Source organism: Kogia breviceps, chromosome 16 (genome assembly GCF_026419965.1).
Source record: "Kogia breviceps isolate mKogBre1 chromosome 16, mKogBre1 haplotype 1, whole genome shotgun sequence".
NCBI classification, from domain to species: Eukaryota; Metazoa; Chordata; class Mammalia; order Artiodactyla; family Physeteridae; genus Kogia; species Kogia breviceps.
This window is the reverse complement of record NC_081325.1, coordinates 6999034-7015717: the sequence shown is the minus strand read 5'-3', so window position 1 is coordinate 7015717 and position 16684 is coordinate 6999034. Positions and strand designations below refer to the sequence as shown.

The 16684-nt window shown below is 49.0% G+C and overlaps 1 protein-coding gene across 2 annotated transcripts in view; it reads left to right on the top strand.

The window, feature by feature from the left end:
- The window catches only part of FLT1 (fms related receptor tyrosine kinase 1), a 175702-nt gene that overhangs the window by 136061 nt on the left and 22957 nt on the right, over positions 1 to 16684 (top strand). For both annotated transcript variants that reach the window (XM_059041793.2, XM_067016795.1), the window contains 4 exons: positions 4222 to 4354; positions 9341 to 9445; positions 12873 to 12986; positions 14404 to 14492. In XM_059041793.2, the coding sequence (XP_058897776.1) occupies positions 4222 to 4354; positions 9341 to 9445; positions 12873 to 12986; positions 14404 to 14492 (441 nt within the window). The remainder of the gene's footprint in view (positions 1 to 4221; positions 4355 to 9340; positions 9446 to 12872; positions 12987 to 14403; positions 14493 to 16684) is intronic.

Genomic DNA, 16684 nt, shown 5'->3' with positions numbered 1-16684 from the left:
AAAAGAAGACGAGAGGGACTTCCCTGGTGGCGCAGTGGTTAAGAATCCACCTGCCAAGGCAGGGGACGTGGGTTCTAGCCCTGGTCCGGGAAGATCCCATGTGTCACAGAGCAACTAAGCCCGTGCGCCACAACTACTGAGCTTGAGCTCTAGAGCCCGTGAGCCACAACTACTGAAGCCTACGTGCCACAACTACTGAGCCCGTGTGCCACAATTATGGAAGCCCGCATGCCTAAGAGCCCATGCTCCGCAACAAGAGAAGCCGCCGTGATGAGAAGCCCGCGCACCTCAACGAAGAGTAGCTGCTCTCCGCAACTGGAGAAAGCCCGCGCGCAGCAACGAAAACCCAACGCAAACAAAAATAAATAAATAATTTAACTTAAAAAATAATAATAATAAATAAATAAATAAATTATGGTCGCTTAGTCTAAATGATTAGAGTCAAGAGATATTTGGGAGATAAAATCCACAGGACTTGGAAGGTATCAAGGAGGCCTCCTCAATTTCTAGAGATGTATTAGCCCTTATTAGAAAGCTTTTTTTTTTTTTTTTTTTTTTTTGCCGCACCACAGGGCATGTGGGATCCTAGTTCCCCGACCAGGGATTGAACCCACGCCCCACGCCCCCCGCAGTGGAAGTGCGGAGTCCCAACCACTGGACCACCAGGGAAGTCCCTAGTAGCCCTTATTAATGTGCCAGGTCTTTGTGGCACCTTGTGGGATGTTTGTTATGTTGTATCTCAGTTAATCCTTTAAAAAAAAAACAAAGATGTAAATATATTATTATTCCCATTTTATAGAGACGGAAACTGAGGCTTGGAAAGGTAAAGTAACTTGCCCAAGGTCACTAAGCTAGTTAGAGTCAGAGCTGAGTTTTGACCCAGGTTGTTTGACCTTACACTTGCTATTCCGAACCAGGAAGGTGTACTTTACAGCGTCCATATGGGGGATGGCAGCCCTCCTCCACGGTAAGTAACATCAGGCTTTTGTTGTATGAAGTGATTGGCTTTGAGACGTGACAGTGAAGGCCGTTGCTTTCGAAGGAAAGGAAAGCTAAACAATGGGGTTTTGAAAGGGGAGGTACATCATATAGGGAAACAGAGCTAACAAAAGCCAAACTTGCCAAATCTGTAAGGGAGGTACAAAGACTACAGAGTTCAAAGGAGGAGAGGCGGAGAAAAACTTCAGAGAAAGCCCAGCTTAGAGACAGACTTTGAAGGCTGTGGCTGGAAGAAAAGCAGCAGAAAGACACAGCCCACCTGAACTCCTGCCCACTCCCCAGGTTAGGGAAGGAGTCTGGTTACCTTGCATACAGGAGCCTAGTGGAAATAAAACTGGAAAGGCAAACTGGCACTAAATGGAAGAGGTCCTCTGTATTTCTAAAAATTTAGGAAATTTTAATGTCGATAAAAGGATGAGAGCAAAATAGTATCATATCAGTAACCGGATGCCTATAGAATTGGAGCAGTAATTGGTTGTAGGAGGTGAGGAGGAGCAAGGTGTCAGGAATTATTTCCAGACGATTTCCCCAACCTCAGAGTAAATCCTCGCTGATAAGGGCTGGATTTTCTCTTTTTTTAAAAAAAATAAATTTATTTATTTTTGGCTGCGTCGGGTCTTTGTTGCAGTGCGCGGGCTTCTCATTGCAGTGGCTTCTCTTGTTGCGGAGCACGGGCTCTAGGCGCGCGGGCTTCAGTAATTGTGGCGCACGGGCTTCAGTAGTTGTGGCGCACGGGCTCAGTAGTTGTGGCGCACGGGCCTAGTTGCTCCGCGGCATGTGGGATCCTCCCAGACCAGGGCTCGAACCCGTGTCCCCTGCCTTGGCAGGAGGACTCTCGACCGCTGCGCCACCAGGGAAGCCCTGTATTTTCCCTTTTTATCCTCACCCTGCATAGGCCAGTGTTACAACTAAAGCTAACATTTAGCCATACTTCCTACACTCCAGGCCGTACGTGCTTTACGTGGACTATTTCATTTGATATTCACAGCAACCCTATAAGTACCATTATCATCACTATTTTACAGACAAGGAATCTAGCCTTAAAAAGGTTAAGCACCTTCCCCAAGGTTATATGCTGGTCTGATTCCAATGCAGGCTGTCAAATTCAGAGCCTGGACTCTGAAGCGCCTGGCGGTGCAATTCCCATGCCAAGCACCTAGTGGCTGCTCGGTGTTAATGTCAATTGAAGGAATAAGTATTTGTCAACCAAGATTCTACTTTCATGCTCGTCTCAAAGGCCTTCCCGAAGGCTTGTTGGCTGTTTCCTCTCATCCGCCTTATTGAGATGAAGCAGAGATTCCACAGGTGCCATGTGGGAAGACCGCCTTCATGGCCTGCTCCCTTGCCCCCATCACCCCTGCCCATCTTCCCTCACTTCCTGCAGGACCCAGGCTGTCCCTGGCTGGGCTCCAGCTCTTCCTTGCGCTCTTGGAGGACTGGAGACTGTTTCTCACGGCCGTGGCTGCGGCAGACGTTGAAAGCTTGAGTTATAAAACCTCTTCCAGCAGTGTGCACTAATGAACACCCAGCACCCTAGTGCAGGAACTTATATTCCTCGCCAGCCGCACGGCCTCGCACAAGTGTCTGACAGGCTGGGGCCCCCTCCAGTCTGACACCACTGGCCCTCGCAGTTCGTGACAAACGTGCTCCCTATCTTTCTCCATTTCCCACTCTTCGTGGAGGCCAGGCAAATCTTTCTGCCTTGAGCTATCTGTCACACATTTTAGTGATAATTTTTGTGAGAGACAGATTGCAAGTGATGGATGAGGTGAGCTGTGACAGCCCAGAACGGGGTGAGTCAGGGCCAAAGAATGTGGGCGGGTGTGAAATCGGGTGGATGGAGAGGTTCATCTTCTCTGCTGAACTCTGATCCTGTTTAGGGAAGGGCACTGAAAGGAAGGGCCTGAAACTCATTTAAATGAAGTGTACATAACTTCTAGGCAAGAGTTATCAAAACCTAGCATATATAGGCAAACGTACTTCCTGCCCTGTCTGTCCTGCCTACAGAAATGCAGTCAATTCTACAGTTTCTTAATATTAACAGGGCATCAGCCATTAATGTGAACCTAAGACACTAAATGTAAAACCAGTTACGTATGATCTGAAATAAAGGGTGTTTTCTGGGCTTAATTTGCATTACCAAGATAAAACAAGCACTAGAAGGGAGATGCCACCTTATTTATTTGACCAGTGGCCAAAAGAACCTGGAATGTGACTGTGTGTAAGTGTTACCCTTTGGCCTTTGAAATAATCAACTTCTATTTCTTATTGAGGATAAATCTTTTTTTTTTCCTTTTTGTACATTTTTCCTTTTTTAAATTTTTATCTTTTTCCTGCTTCTGAGTCACAGTGATGTATGGTAAATATGAACTTGCAATATATTGAATAAGTCTGCATTTTACATGAATTTTAATATAAATACTCAAATTCAAACTGAACAGTTTGGACGAGTCCAATACGTCTGAACAGGGACTCACAAAGTTTTGGTCACCAGGAAACCTGCGTAGCCTACTTGTTGGTGGATTCCTTTATTTCATTTTTTCAGAAGTGCTGACTTTTCAGTGTTTGTTAAGTGCTGAGCTCAGAACCCTTTTTCTTAAACTCCTCCAGGAAAATCTGATACTAATCTCACTACAGTCTTTCCAGGTTGCTGCAGCAACTAAGGGTCCAAGCCTTCTGAGTATCTTTAAACACTTCACGTGAAATGTGCCTCTCAACCATCCCAGGGATCCTGGGTTTACTTTGCCACCTCTGGCCTTTCTTGCAAATGTAGAAAAGCCACAGTCACGGGCCCTGCTGTTGACTCACGTGTCGTGTGTTGTATTCCTGCATGCGGAGAATGGTCCTGGAACGTTACTTTTAGTCACGGTTTGGAATGCCTTTGTCAAAATGCCTTGCCGTTTTTCAGAGGACTGTTGCTTGTTTAACAACGAGCAGCAGGCTCACAGCAGAGTCTGAGTGCATTTGGTCTGAGACAGGACGGTGGGGCGGGCGCCGCAGAAGTGCATTGTGGGAGTAGTAAGGGGTTGCTTGATGAAAACTGCACGCTCACGTGAGACGCGTCTATGGGTAGGCAGAGGGTCCTTCCTGTTCCCCGCCACGTGGTTTCCACCCGACGAGCCAAAACAGCAGCCGAGGTTGCTGCCAAGCGTGGTTTCTTGAATATCTGGGTTTTGAAAGTTGTTTCCTTCTTGGTGACTTTGAGATCTCTGTATTTCTCAGTCTTCTTCCGAGGTGAAGGCTGACTACCTGTCGATTATCGTGGACCCAGACGAAGTCCCCCTGGACGAGCGATGCGAAGGACTCCCTTACGACGCCAGCAAGTGGGAGTTTGCCCGGGAGAGACTTAAACTGGGTAAAGTATTTGTCCCACAGGTTCCTAAGCCCACAACCGAGCACCTACTACTTGCAAAGCGCTGCGCTTTGAGGCACGCAGAGGTCGGCTAGGCTCGGGATGCTCCCCTCCAGCTGCTCACAAACCAGCAAGGGAGATGGACACGGAGACAAAGAATTCTCTAGAATCCTAAGACAGAAGGTCAGGGGGACAAGGCAGCACCTGCTAATTCTTTCAACAATTACTGAGCACCTTCGCCGAGCAGCGGACGCTCGTCTAGGTGCTGGGGACGCAAAGGTGTTTGAGTCTGTCCCCTCGAAGGGAGAAGGACACAGCTGTAGAAGCCGATAAGTGGAGGAGAAGGGGAGAGCTCAGTTCCAGCAGAGTCTTACAAGTACAGGCACTCCTGAATAATGAGATTTTTCGTGGATGAGAAATTGGTGGCGTAGGACACAATTCAGGGTGAGGGGGTGCGGTACAAGCAAATATATGGTGAAAGAGTCGGTGCCCTGCAAGGCTGAGGACCAGAACCCAACCCCCCCCCCCACTCCGCACCAAAATCTGTAAATTACATGCTTTGAATTTCACCCGGTGTTTGAAATGTCCACACAGAGAAAAGAGCCCTTGGGGGTCATTTACGAGTCATTTATGAAGAGGGAGGATGGCTGTTGTCTAGGTAACAGGGGTGCCGTAAACACCCGGCCAACGTGCCTTCTCTCCAGTGTACCCCCAGTCTCCTCCAGCTCCGACAGCACATGCAAATTGCCCTCCAGCACGCGGAGCTGCAGAACAACAGGAGCCTCAGATACTCTTGCCCAGATGTGCGGACGGTGGCTTCTCAAAGCCTCCCACTCTCTCCCGTGTGTGCCAGCATCGTTAATATTTGGAACTAAGAAAAGAGATCATGGAGCCAGTGGAGCTCGTTACCCCAAGAGCCTGTTGTTCCAATTCACTGGCATGGCCCCCCCCCTCCACGTGCAGACTCTATTGGGGTAGGGGTGTGAGGGGACAGAGAGGGAAAAGTGGCTTTTCTTGTTGTTCTCTTGGGCCTTGAAATGATTCCACTTAAAAGTTCTCCCTCCATGAGAAAGAAGACTTGGCCCCAAGAGTGCCTGCTGTTTGGCTTGGGGAAGAAAATTAGAAATCAGTAAAAAGCTGGAGAGACAGGCGAAAGCCAGCAACGGCTGCTGACGGGGGCGGGGGGGGGGGGGGAAATCAACTAAATTTAGAGTAGTTCAAGGCAGGTGGCCCAGCCTACCCCGCCAGTGACCTTGGCAGGGAACATGGGATAGTTTTCCCACAACCGTAAGCCATTCTCGGGCCACACTGCTTTCCAGAGTTATTAGTCACGAGCAGACGTGCGTCTTTCTGTAGAGGAAACACGAGCTTTCTGTCCCATTTCTTCATCCCTTGGCCTAGTACCATCGTGACCCTTGACGGCACATCAAAGGGGAATTGCTGCTAACCCTTCTACCAGAGTTCCCCCGGGGCTCTGTGAGTTTAGAGAATCCCATTTCAGAAGAGTCTCCTTGTTGAAGCTCTTCTGGTTCTTTTCCTTCCCGGAGCTGCCAGATGCTATGATTCGGCTGATGTACGTGTGAGTGTCTTTAACGGATGAGGGTAAGTGGGTCAAGTCAGCTAACTCTGCCTTTCCACGCAGAGCGTGCCTGCAAGGGCCAGAGGAGTCCTTGTCTCACTCCATGGCCCAAGATTTATTTGGCTTAAAAAACAAATACATGACAGAAAGTAATCTGAAGTAACGTCTGGCAACTGAAAGTAACCAAAATTATGTCCGGATGGACGAAGAGGAAAAGCTGGCTTGGCGGGCAGAGTTACAGCGGGTTACAAACGTAGAGAAGAAATACACAGACCAAACGGCTTCTGATTTCAGCCGAGCGTAGTGTACTCTGGGTTACGGCCCGCAGCCCTGGTGACAGAAGTCAGAATTGATAGCACCTGATAGACAGAGTGAGAGTTTGGGTCAAAGGTGTCGCTACCGTTGAAATTCCTGCAGCCCAGAACAACAACAAAAATCCGGTTTTGTTAGAGATGCCTCACTCAACCTGGGCGAGGATTCCACCTGCATGCATTTATCTCAGAAGTTGGGATGATAGCTGACAGTGCATCTCCCCACTGGAAAGTGAAAGTCAGGGTTACCGAGCGTGGGAAACCACACGTGCAGTGTGGAACGCGGCAAGTGGGTGGCGATGCTTAGTGTCAGATGAGCCCCGGGCTGCCCTGCACTCTCCCCACGGTGTCCCAGGGGCCCTGGCCAGTCACTCTCGGAGGAGATTCCAATGTCCTCTCATGGTATGACAACCACCTAGCACTCTTCCAAGTTAGTGGCGTTTAGGTGCCGCCACGGAGGATTTTAAGGGAAAAGAAGGACCAGGCAAGATCGAGTCTGGTGTGATGGGGCTCCCCCGACCCTGGAACTGCAGATCTGCCAAAAGAGCACAACTGCGCCAGATGATTAAAGAGCCCGTAATAGCTTCGGGCCGTGCTCGAGGTGGCAGTCAGCTTCCAAGAGGATAAATGAAAAGACCAGGAAGCCTCGTGAGTACGAGCGCCTTCTCACGGGTCAAAGCAAAGTCCCCAGACACTTGCAAAACTACAGAGTTTTGTGTGATGGCTAAGAAGGGAGAGCATGGGGGCTGAAGCTGCGGAAAGGCAAAGGCTGTCGCCTGCCCCAAGCAAGCAGGAGTCTGCGGGCTCTGTGGAGAGCTGTCCCAAGACAGAGACGCTCTTCATCCGTCTCACGCTCAGGACACCTTTCGTATTAGATGGTAGGCGGCGATGCAGAAGAAAAGGTGTTCTTTCACCCGGCAAAAGCCAGGGATAAGCCTCTAACCAAAGCGCACCTATTTTTACAATCCGGAGAAGGTATCTGCCCGTGTTCTTTCCATACGTGATTTCAGGGTCCACCGGAGGCTCTTTGATTTAAACGAGAACTCCTGACTCTGCTGTCTCTCGGATGCTTTTATCTGAAGAAGGGAGCAGAGACTCTATCCCTGTCCATGGAGCACACTCTGGGAGGATGACCTGACCAGCCACGACAGGTGCACATTTGACCAGCGGAAGCGTGTCATTTCACCAGTATCTCCTCCTAACGCGGAGCACGTCCCGTGAGACCCAGGCGGGGAGACGCCGCTGATGTCACTGGGGACGGAGCTCTTTCCACCTCCTCACTGGACGTGACCTCGGGTGGGTGGTGGGTGGGAGCTGCGCATAAAAGTATAAAGCTTCTAATAGGATGAGGAAGCAGGAAAGCTTCATTACCATTTTAATTTTCTAGGAATCTTAAAACACAAACAACAAACTGTGTCCTTTGGGGGAAGGGACGGGCGTATGAGGAAGATAGGAAAGGAGGAAGGAGGGAAAGTTAGCTCACTGAAGGCACGTTATCAGAACAGTCTGAGCGAGAGGACTTGGCTGGAACTGGAGGCTCTGTGTGGAAATCACACTCTCCCTACCAGGACTTCCTATTTCTTTCTTCCTTTTCTTTATTTAGGGCTGCGTTGGGTCTTCGTTTCTGGGCGAGGGCTTTCTCTAGTTGTGGTGAGCGGGGGCCACTCTTCATCGCGGTGCGCGGGCCTCTCCCTGTCGTGGCCTCTCGTTGCGGAGCACAGGCTCCAGACACGCAGGCTCAGTAGTTGTGGCTCGCAGGCTCAGTAGTTGTGGCTCGCAGGGCTCCAGACACGCAGGCTCAGTAGTTGTGGCTCGCGGGCCTAGTTGCTCCGCGGCACGTGGGATCCTCCCAGACCAGGGCTCGAACCCGTGTCCCCTGCATTAGCAGGCAGACTCTCAACCACTGCGCCACCAGGGATGCCCACCAGGACTTCCTTTTGGCCAGAGGCATTTTGTTGGCCCTCCAACACCCCCCCACCTGCCGCCAGAAGAACTGAAAACAGGCGACTTCTTAGGCTCACTCTTTCTTCTGCATATCATGCTTGAGTGTACAGTCTCTCTAGGTTGTACTCAGCAACCTGTTTCCCGGTGGAGCAGGAGGAAGCCCTGATAGAAAAGGTGGCGGGGGTGTCCTGGGGGCAGGGGTGGTCCCTCCTCGTCTCTGTGTACCATTCAGGTGTGCAACTCACGGGCCCCTCTGGTGACCCAGGGCCGCATGAGACTTGCTGTCGGCGTCTCCCAAATTCCCAACTGCGACTCTTCATTCTGTACTGATACACAGGGGACCCAGAGGCACCAGGCCAAGTTCTGGGAAGATGCAGACATGGTCACTGCCCCTTTGAGTGAAGTTGTCTCATTCAAGGGTGAGGGGAAAAAAAAAAAGTGCTTAACAGTCATTACGACATGACATACCGGGTACCGTGAAGTGAGACCTCCCTGTGTTATTGTACCCGGCAACCACCTCTCTGTAGTGGAAACAAATTACTACCGGTGGTTGATAGGCCCGTGTTTGGAACCAGGAGGATTTATAATCATCGTGTAAAGACACGTTGGAAATACTGGGAGTATCTTGCCTGGCAAGGAAGTCTGAGAAACGACTTGATTATTTTTTGGTAGCTCTGCAGCATCATTATAACCAACAGCAATGACCCCCCCTTTTCTCAGTTTCCTCCCTTTGCTGAAAACAGATCAGAAGAAATAAGCTTAAGAGGCAAGAAAAGGGGCTCAGGTTAAACATAGGGAAATTTTTGTGGTAATAACGTTATTAAACAATGGAAAAGACCACTCAGGATGTGGTAGCCTCTCCCCACAAGAAGGACTTTGTAAAAGAGGAAACTGACCATCCACCCACACCAGTCGCCTTCTAGGGGCCTAGCCTAGCCGTGAAGGGTGAGGGCATCGCAGAAGCACAATAAAGAGTTGGAAGGAAGATACCCCAGAAACGTGTCCTGACCCTTTTGGGGTCAGTTCATTGGAGATTCCATTCAGAGCTACATGCCACACAGACACACACAGGGAAAAGGCCCTTTCTTCCTGAAAAAAGACTTAAACTCACCCTGCTAGCTTGGCAAACAAACCAACGTCTTCTTTTCATTGTAGGCAAATCGCTTGGAAGAGGGGCTTTTGGAAAAGTGGTCCAAGCGTCTGCATTTGGCATTAAGAAATCACCTACATGCCGGACGGTGGCTGTAAAAATGCTGAAAGGTATGGATGGTGTAAGTTTGGCTCTCAGCTCACCCATTACGTTCCCTAAATGCTGCCACAAGTTGGGTGTGGCCTAGGAACAGACAGAAGCCATTTCTGCTCTGGCCACAAAACTTGCTTCTGCTGGAAGCCCCTTGACCTCCGGAGCTTTAGATGAGACCAGCAAGAGCTCAGAATAAACCTTGTAAAGGAAACAGTCCAGAATTATCCACGGGAAAATGATTTCCGTCTCCTCAGAGATCTTTCTCCTACCACATCTCAGATTCTTCTAGACTACCAGGGACTCAAGCCCACAGGAACCACAGGTACGAAGTTCTGGAATGACCCACTATGGCGTTATGATGGCAACTTAGCTGTACGTCATAAATCTCAAAGGCTTAGCTGGGGCTGAACCTCACTATAGAGTAAGAATATGAAGCTAGAACAGTTGAGTTGATCAGAACTCCAAGCTATTTTGTAGTGTCAAGTCCCACCCATTAAACATTTCCTCTTTAGAAATAAAAACAAAACCAAACCGGAAACAACAAACTATCTTCCTATGTTGAAGATACTATCACCCTGTGAAGCCCTGGGAGGTAGAGCCGAAGCACACGGTGATTTACGACCAGCACCCTAAGACAGAGTGAAAATGAAAAATCACTGAAAGTCACGTCAACCAAACATCTCCAAGCCTCATAGGTCCTTTAAAGCGTAGAAAATACTTCACTGTGATGAAATTGTCATGTTACTTCAATGCATTTTTAAGCTTCCCAAACCAAAGAGAAACAGGACCGAAAACCCAAAGGGCAATTTTCAGCTTTCCAAAGTCTCTAAGATATTGCCAGGGGATTTGGAGGCATAGAAAGCTATGCGCCCAACCAAGCAGGTAGCTGGCAAAGGCTCCAGCACAAAGGCCCATGTGCTGAGGCTGACTCCAAAGCCTTCATTTGCATCCAGCAGTGACACCGTCATTGTAAAAAGTCCCAAGTAATAATATTTTCCCACTTCAAAAGGCTGTTGAGGGAAGGCTCTGATAAAACTCTGCAACGAACCTGACAGTTCTACTCTGAAAGTAGCCAGGAAAAGAGCTTTGCATCCACAAAGCAGGCCTTGTTCAAGGTGAACTACCCAGATGGTGGTGGGCATCTCTGTGAGAATACCTGTAGTCCAGCACCCCCCATACCCCACTCCCACCCAGATCCTAAAGAGAAGAGGCGTCAGTGTGTCTTCTGTGTGAGAAAGTACCAGACTAGGTACTTTACTTTAGCAGCTAGAACCACATGAAGTTGCCACTTTTCTTATTTTTCTCTCTACAGCCTTTGTGAGGTAGGTATTATGATCGCAACTTGCAGATGAAGAAACATGGCCCAGAAAGGTTAAACAGCCTCTGCAAGGCCACACAGCTCAGCAGTGCAAAAGTAAGGGTTTGGGTGCAAGGCTCTTCTCCCCCACACCTCAGTGCTACAGAAGGGCTGCAGAGGCCCAGCCTCCTAGAAATGATCCATTGCTCCAAAATCCTGAAAATGATCCTGACCTGTGTTCTGGAGGCAAGCTAGTATATCCAGCCTTGAGATAAGTTGGAACTAAATCTGGAAGCATCTGTTTCCTCAGCTAGTTTTGTCTCCCTGCTTACTACCACACACCATCTCTAGGAGAGGCAAGTCGGCTGCCCATGCTTGTCTACTGTGGGTCCAAGATAACCCAATGGCCCTGCCTGTAAATGGAACAATCTGAGCAAAAGAACCTGGTTTTCCCTCTGTGCTAAAGGGGCATCAATGAGCGGAGGGATGCATTTGAGGGGGAAATTCTGACTGGCAACTTTTTTTTTTTAAGGGCCAGAGAATGTGTTCTATGCAATACAGAAATAGGGTGTGTAGTATCTGTATAAATGCTTATCTGTTTTTTTTTTTTTAAGCCATCAGCCTTGATTGAAAAAGACTGCCAAATCACCCACTATATAACATTCCTAAAAAACTATTTTCATTCAAGTTTTCTTGTTTAAACTGGTTGGCCATCTGTTTCTAGGAGAAACTGGAAAGGCAGAATGTCAAACACAGGCCATGAGTCAGAAGCTCTTTCAAAGTGCCCTTGAGCAAAACCTTTAACCTTTTTGGGCCTTAAGCCCATGCCTGAAATGAGAAGAGCGATCGTGCTGTTTATTTGTCTAACAAATATTTGTTGAGCATCTACTGTGAGCCAATCCCAATCCCACTGGGAGGCTTCTAGAGTTTATCTGGTTATTATGAAAAATGATTTGTGCTTATGAAATACCATGTTGGTATCCTCCACAATGTGAAATGCACATCCTTCACATGCACAAATGCAACGTGAAATGCACGGCCCACTTCCAGGACTGTCCTGCAGAAATACTTGCACATGGGTACAGAGATCAAAGGCTGTTTATTCCAGCGTATTTGTAATGGCAAAAACAAAACAAAACTGTAGACAGTCTAAATGTCAGGAATTCCACTAATCAATTTAAAAGAATGGGAAAAGTCGATGACATTTAAAAGGGGGGAAAAGCAAATTATATGTATCAAATTTGCTTTTCTATTTTTAAGTATGATCCCACTTATGTAAACGAAGAAGACCTTTGATTGGGTACAGATACTTATAAACGCATAGAAAAAGCTCTGAAACTCCAAATGATTAACAGTGGTTACTGCTAAAAAGGTGAGCTGGGGTGGCTTTCACTTTTCACTCTATAAACATCATATTGTTGAAACAGTTTACAGCAAGCTTATATGACTTTTTTTTTTTTTTTTTTACTTGTAAACATGATTAAAAATTTTTAAATGCCTTAGAAGTTAACCAATAAGAACAAGCAGACAAGACAAACTTAATTTAGGCTTTCGACTCTGCTAATTCTTAGACTGACATTGTTTATCTCTGAGAATGAAGTTGAAGTCAGACGCTCATGCATCCTCGTGACTTGAGATAACCCCGCAGACTCCGGAGAGGAAAAGGTTATAGAGAGAAAATAACACATGGCAAAGATGTTTACAGAAGTGGCCATTCTGCCCTTGCAGGCCCCTTTGTAACTTCTCAAAGCGGGGGAAGTGAGAAAAAGAGGGGAGGTGTGGGATCATTCCCCCGCCTGGAAAGCTCTTGCTGGGCCTGGTTCTGATGCAAGGAAGCCTCTGGAGGGCGCTCTCCCCAGGTGCCCAGCTCCGAGTCAGCGCGTCAGCTGAACAGGACGGGGTCCGCCAAGAGGAACCGTCCAGTGACTAACCCCGCCGCCACTCTGCACCTCACTGTAACCGGGGCCATTTTGGCTCAGGAGGGCGCGAGGAGTGAATACAGGCCGCAGGCTGGCCCTTCTGCAGGCTGTGGGGAAGCCAGTGCAGTCAGGGCTGAGCACCGCCAAACACCGAGGGCAGCAGGGCCGCCCCAGAGGGAGGGGCCCCATTGTCCCGTTGCCTTGACTCTCCCCTTGCTCCGCACACAGAGGGGGCCACGGCCAGTGAGCACAAGGCTCTGATGACCGAGCTCAAGATCCTGACCCACATCGGCCACCACCTGAACGTCGTCAACCTGCTGGGAGCCTGCACCAAGCAAGGAGGTAAAGGGGAAGGGAGGGCCTGCTCCTTTCCCGCTTCCCACGCCCCGGGCGAGTTCCCTGTCCCGCAGCCCTTCTCCCCACCTCCTGGCACATGGCCTGGTAACAGTCCAGAGGAAGCAGCCCGTCCGTTGGGGGAAGGGGCTCCCATCCTGGAAGTGCCTTCCCTGGATACTTAGCTTAAAGGTTCTGGACAGAAGGACTCCCTTGGAGACCTCCTTCCGCAGGCTCGAGGGCAAGTGCAGGCCGTTTTTCTCAGGATGACTTGGGAGGAGTCTGACTGGAGCCAAGGTAAATGCACAGGAGGTTAGCATCCCTTGAAGTTTCCTCCAGAGGAAGGAATCACTCCTGGCAGGATCCCAGGAGGAGGTGGGGTGGGGACACGGCCTTCGGACAGGCCGCACCCACAGGGCCAAGTGCAGGGACGGGGTGTATTCTGACTGAGGACTCGCAGACCTTCCCATCCTCCCCCGGGGCGCCGTTAGTACTCCCAGCATGCCCTAGGGCAGGCCCCATGTGCGGAAGCCTCTCTGGGGCCACTTCCGCCTTGACCCGGAACCGGAAGTTGTTCTTCCCCTGTGGGCCTAGAGCCCGGCGGGTGAGCGGTGGGGGTGGCGCCTTCCGGGAGCCCAGGGGACCCACAGTGCAGCTTGGGGGTTTCTTTTCCAACCCTCTTGCCTCTTTTGACTAGGGGTCGCCAAACGATGGCCGGTCAGCCTGGGCGCTTACTTTGACCGTTTTTAGTAGTTGGGTGGAGGCCGGGGAAGAGGAGCATCTTGTGACATGGGAAAACGATATGCCACTCAGATTTGTGCGTTCCTAAAGTTGGATTGGCGCGCGGTCACTCATTCGGTTGTACTGTCGTCTACAGGTGCTTTCCAGTTACAAAGGCAGAGCTGAGTAGTTGTGTGGCCTACAAGCCTAAGATAGTTTCCGTCTCTTCCTTTACGAGTTTGCCTATCCCTGCGTTAGACCTTACAAGCCCTGGAGCAACCTCCGTGCAGACACCCCCGGCTGGCCATGCAGCTGGGGGGGTCAGGCCAGACAGGACCTGGGAGGGAGGGGCTGGTGCGACAGTGTCCGGAGGCCAAGGGGCCAAGAGGGTGGCTGGCAGTTACGGGTAGAGCCCTGACCTTGGCCCTTCCCCTCCCCTCCCCACAGTTCTTTCTCTCCTCCTCTTTTTCTTCTGCTTCTTCCCCAGTCCGACCCCCCACCAACTGTCTCTTTTTCCTTTCGTATTTCTTTTAAACCCCTTCTCAGGTCCATTTGAAAAAAAAACAAAACTCTCTCACCCCCAAGTTGCATCCCCCAGACCCCGCTAATATAAAAACAAGTTGGTTTGAGGTTTCCCAGGCCCACTGATGGCTGGCAGATGGCTGGCTGGCTTGGTGTGGCTGAGCGTGTGCTGTTTTGGCTGCAGGGCCTCTGATGGTGATCGTTGAATACTGCAAACACGGAAATCTATCCAACTATCTCAAGAGCAAACGGGCCTTATTCTTTCTCAACAAGGTAAGCAACTTAGGGGTTGGAGGTTTTTCAAGACAGCAATGAGTTTCCATTTAGGCTGTAGCAGCGTAAAGCAAGAGAAAATATTTTTCCATTGCCAACTAAAGAATGTCACTAGCCATCCATCCAGCTCTGCAAGGATTGAGTCATGAGCCACTGCAGTCGCTGACCTTTAACACACCCTGAAAGGAGTTCAGGGGCGGAGATCAGGAATGAGGCCGTCTGTGCTCTGGGAAAACTAGCAGAACAGGCCTTCAGATGGTGACATATTTTCAGGAGAAAATTCTGTTTGTTTGGAACCGGGATTCTTGCATCTTCTCATACTTAGAAAAGCCCCGAAACCATTCACTAAGATGTCTGTTCTGCGTAACTAGCCGCAATCTGCTGCCAAGATGTGTGCTTGGTTGCACGTCCGCTCTTCACCAAAATCACATATATGCTGACCTCCCCCACTACCTCTTCAGAGCAGCGTCTCAGAGCTCTCTGAGACGCTGCTCCCGCGCTACAGTCCTCAGAAAGACACTGAATACACCCAACTCACAGCTTTTACGTTGCGCATTTTTTTTCAGTCGACACCATTAATGACTGAGCTTAAAACACAATCTCTGCCTTTTTCCTTAAAAGAAATTTTTTTTTCTTTGCACGCTAATATATCACACTCTTTTTGGGGTGAGCACAGAGAATATTCGAGCCCACTGTATGCAATGATAATTAGAGATTAAAATTTACTAGCCATCTACCTAGATATCATCTTGATAAATTTCTCTCTCTCTGTCTGTCTCTTTCTCTCTCCATAGATACTCAGACATTCACAATCACTTAGTCACTCATTTCTTAAAAGATGATGGCAAGTATAATTGTTTCCATTTATTAAATTAATTAAGGACTCAGTCAGCTGACTTTATAGTCAACAACAGAGCAGTGATGGGGCCAGAGAAATCATTCTCTTCCCTCCCTACTTCCTTTTCTCCCATTTCCTCACACCTCCACCACCCGTGTCACCCGTATACACACACTGAACCAGCCTTATCCGCTAAAATAAAGCTATGTAATAAAAGGAACACAAGGGTCCAAGTCCTGAAGGCAAACAAAGTTTAACATGGATTGCTGGGTGAGGGGGAGTTTAATAAACCTTTGCCAATGCGACCTATTTCACCAATGTTGTGTCCTTCTCTGGACTAGAGAAGCCCACGAGACAATGATGTGACATTATTATTATTCTTTTAAATTTTATTTATTTATTTAGGGCTGTGTTGGGTCTTCGTTTCTGGGCGAGGGCCTTCTCTAGTTGTGGCGAGTGGGGGCCACTCTTCCTCGCGGTGCACGGGCCTCTCGCTGTCGCGGCCTCTCTCGTTGCGGATTTGACATTATTAACCTGTAATCAGCAGTGTAGGTGATGAATCCACGTCGCATGGTGGTTTAAGCGCTCAGACTCCGGGATCAGACTTCCTGGGTTTAAATCCTATCTCTACCACTCAAGAAATCTGGGATCTTGGTTGGGCAAGTTACTCAGTCTCTCTTAAGTTTCAGTTTCCTCGTTTATTAAATGGAGATAATAATAGAACCCAACTGACAGAATTGTTGAATCAAATTCCGTTCATCACTCCATAAATGTTAATGATCATCATCGATCCACTGAGATAGAAATATCGGGTGAGTCTAACTTAATGCCCCTGATCTATATGGTCTGTATGACGGAGAAGGTACGCGACTCCCAAGAACGATGCCCACCTCTGTCATGCGAGTGAGAGTCTCTTGCGGCACACGGAGGAGACCCCCCCGGACAGCTGGCCCATTCTCTCAGCCTCTGATCCAACTAGAGACACAGGTTTTCTACCAGACCGACAACATACACGCAAGAACATCCTTTCCCAATTTGAAACCATGTCCTCTAATAATGAGAATCTTGAAGCTGAAAGGGATCTTTGTGATCAGCTAGCCGACACGCTCACGTTACAGATGTGCCCAGAAAAGTCAAGTGACTGGCCTGCAGGACACACAAGGCAAGAGGTGAAGTCGAGGAGAAAACCCAGCTCTCCTGACTCCCCTTCAATGCTTTTTCCATGCATTGCACTGGGTAAAGAGGGGGAAAAACGTAAGAAAAAGTGGAGAGGGGTGCCCTGGGCTGAGAGCAGTACAAATTCTCCTCAGTCCTGAAATCCTGGGCTGGCTTCAGGAAGAACTAATCCAGCAAG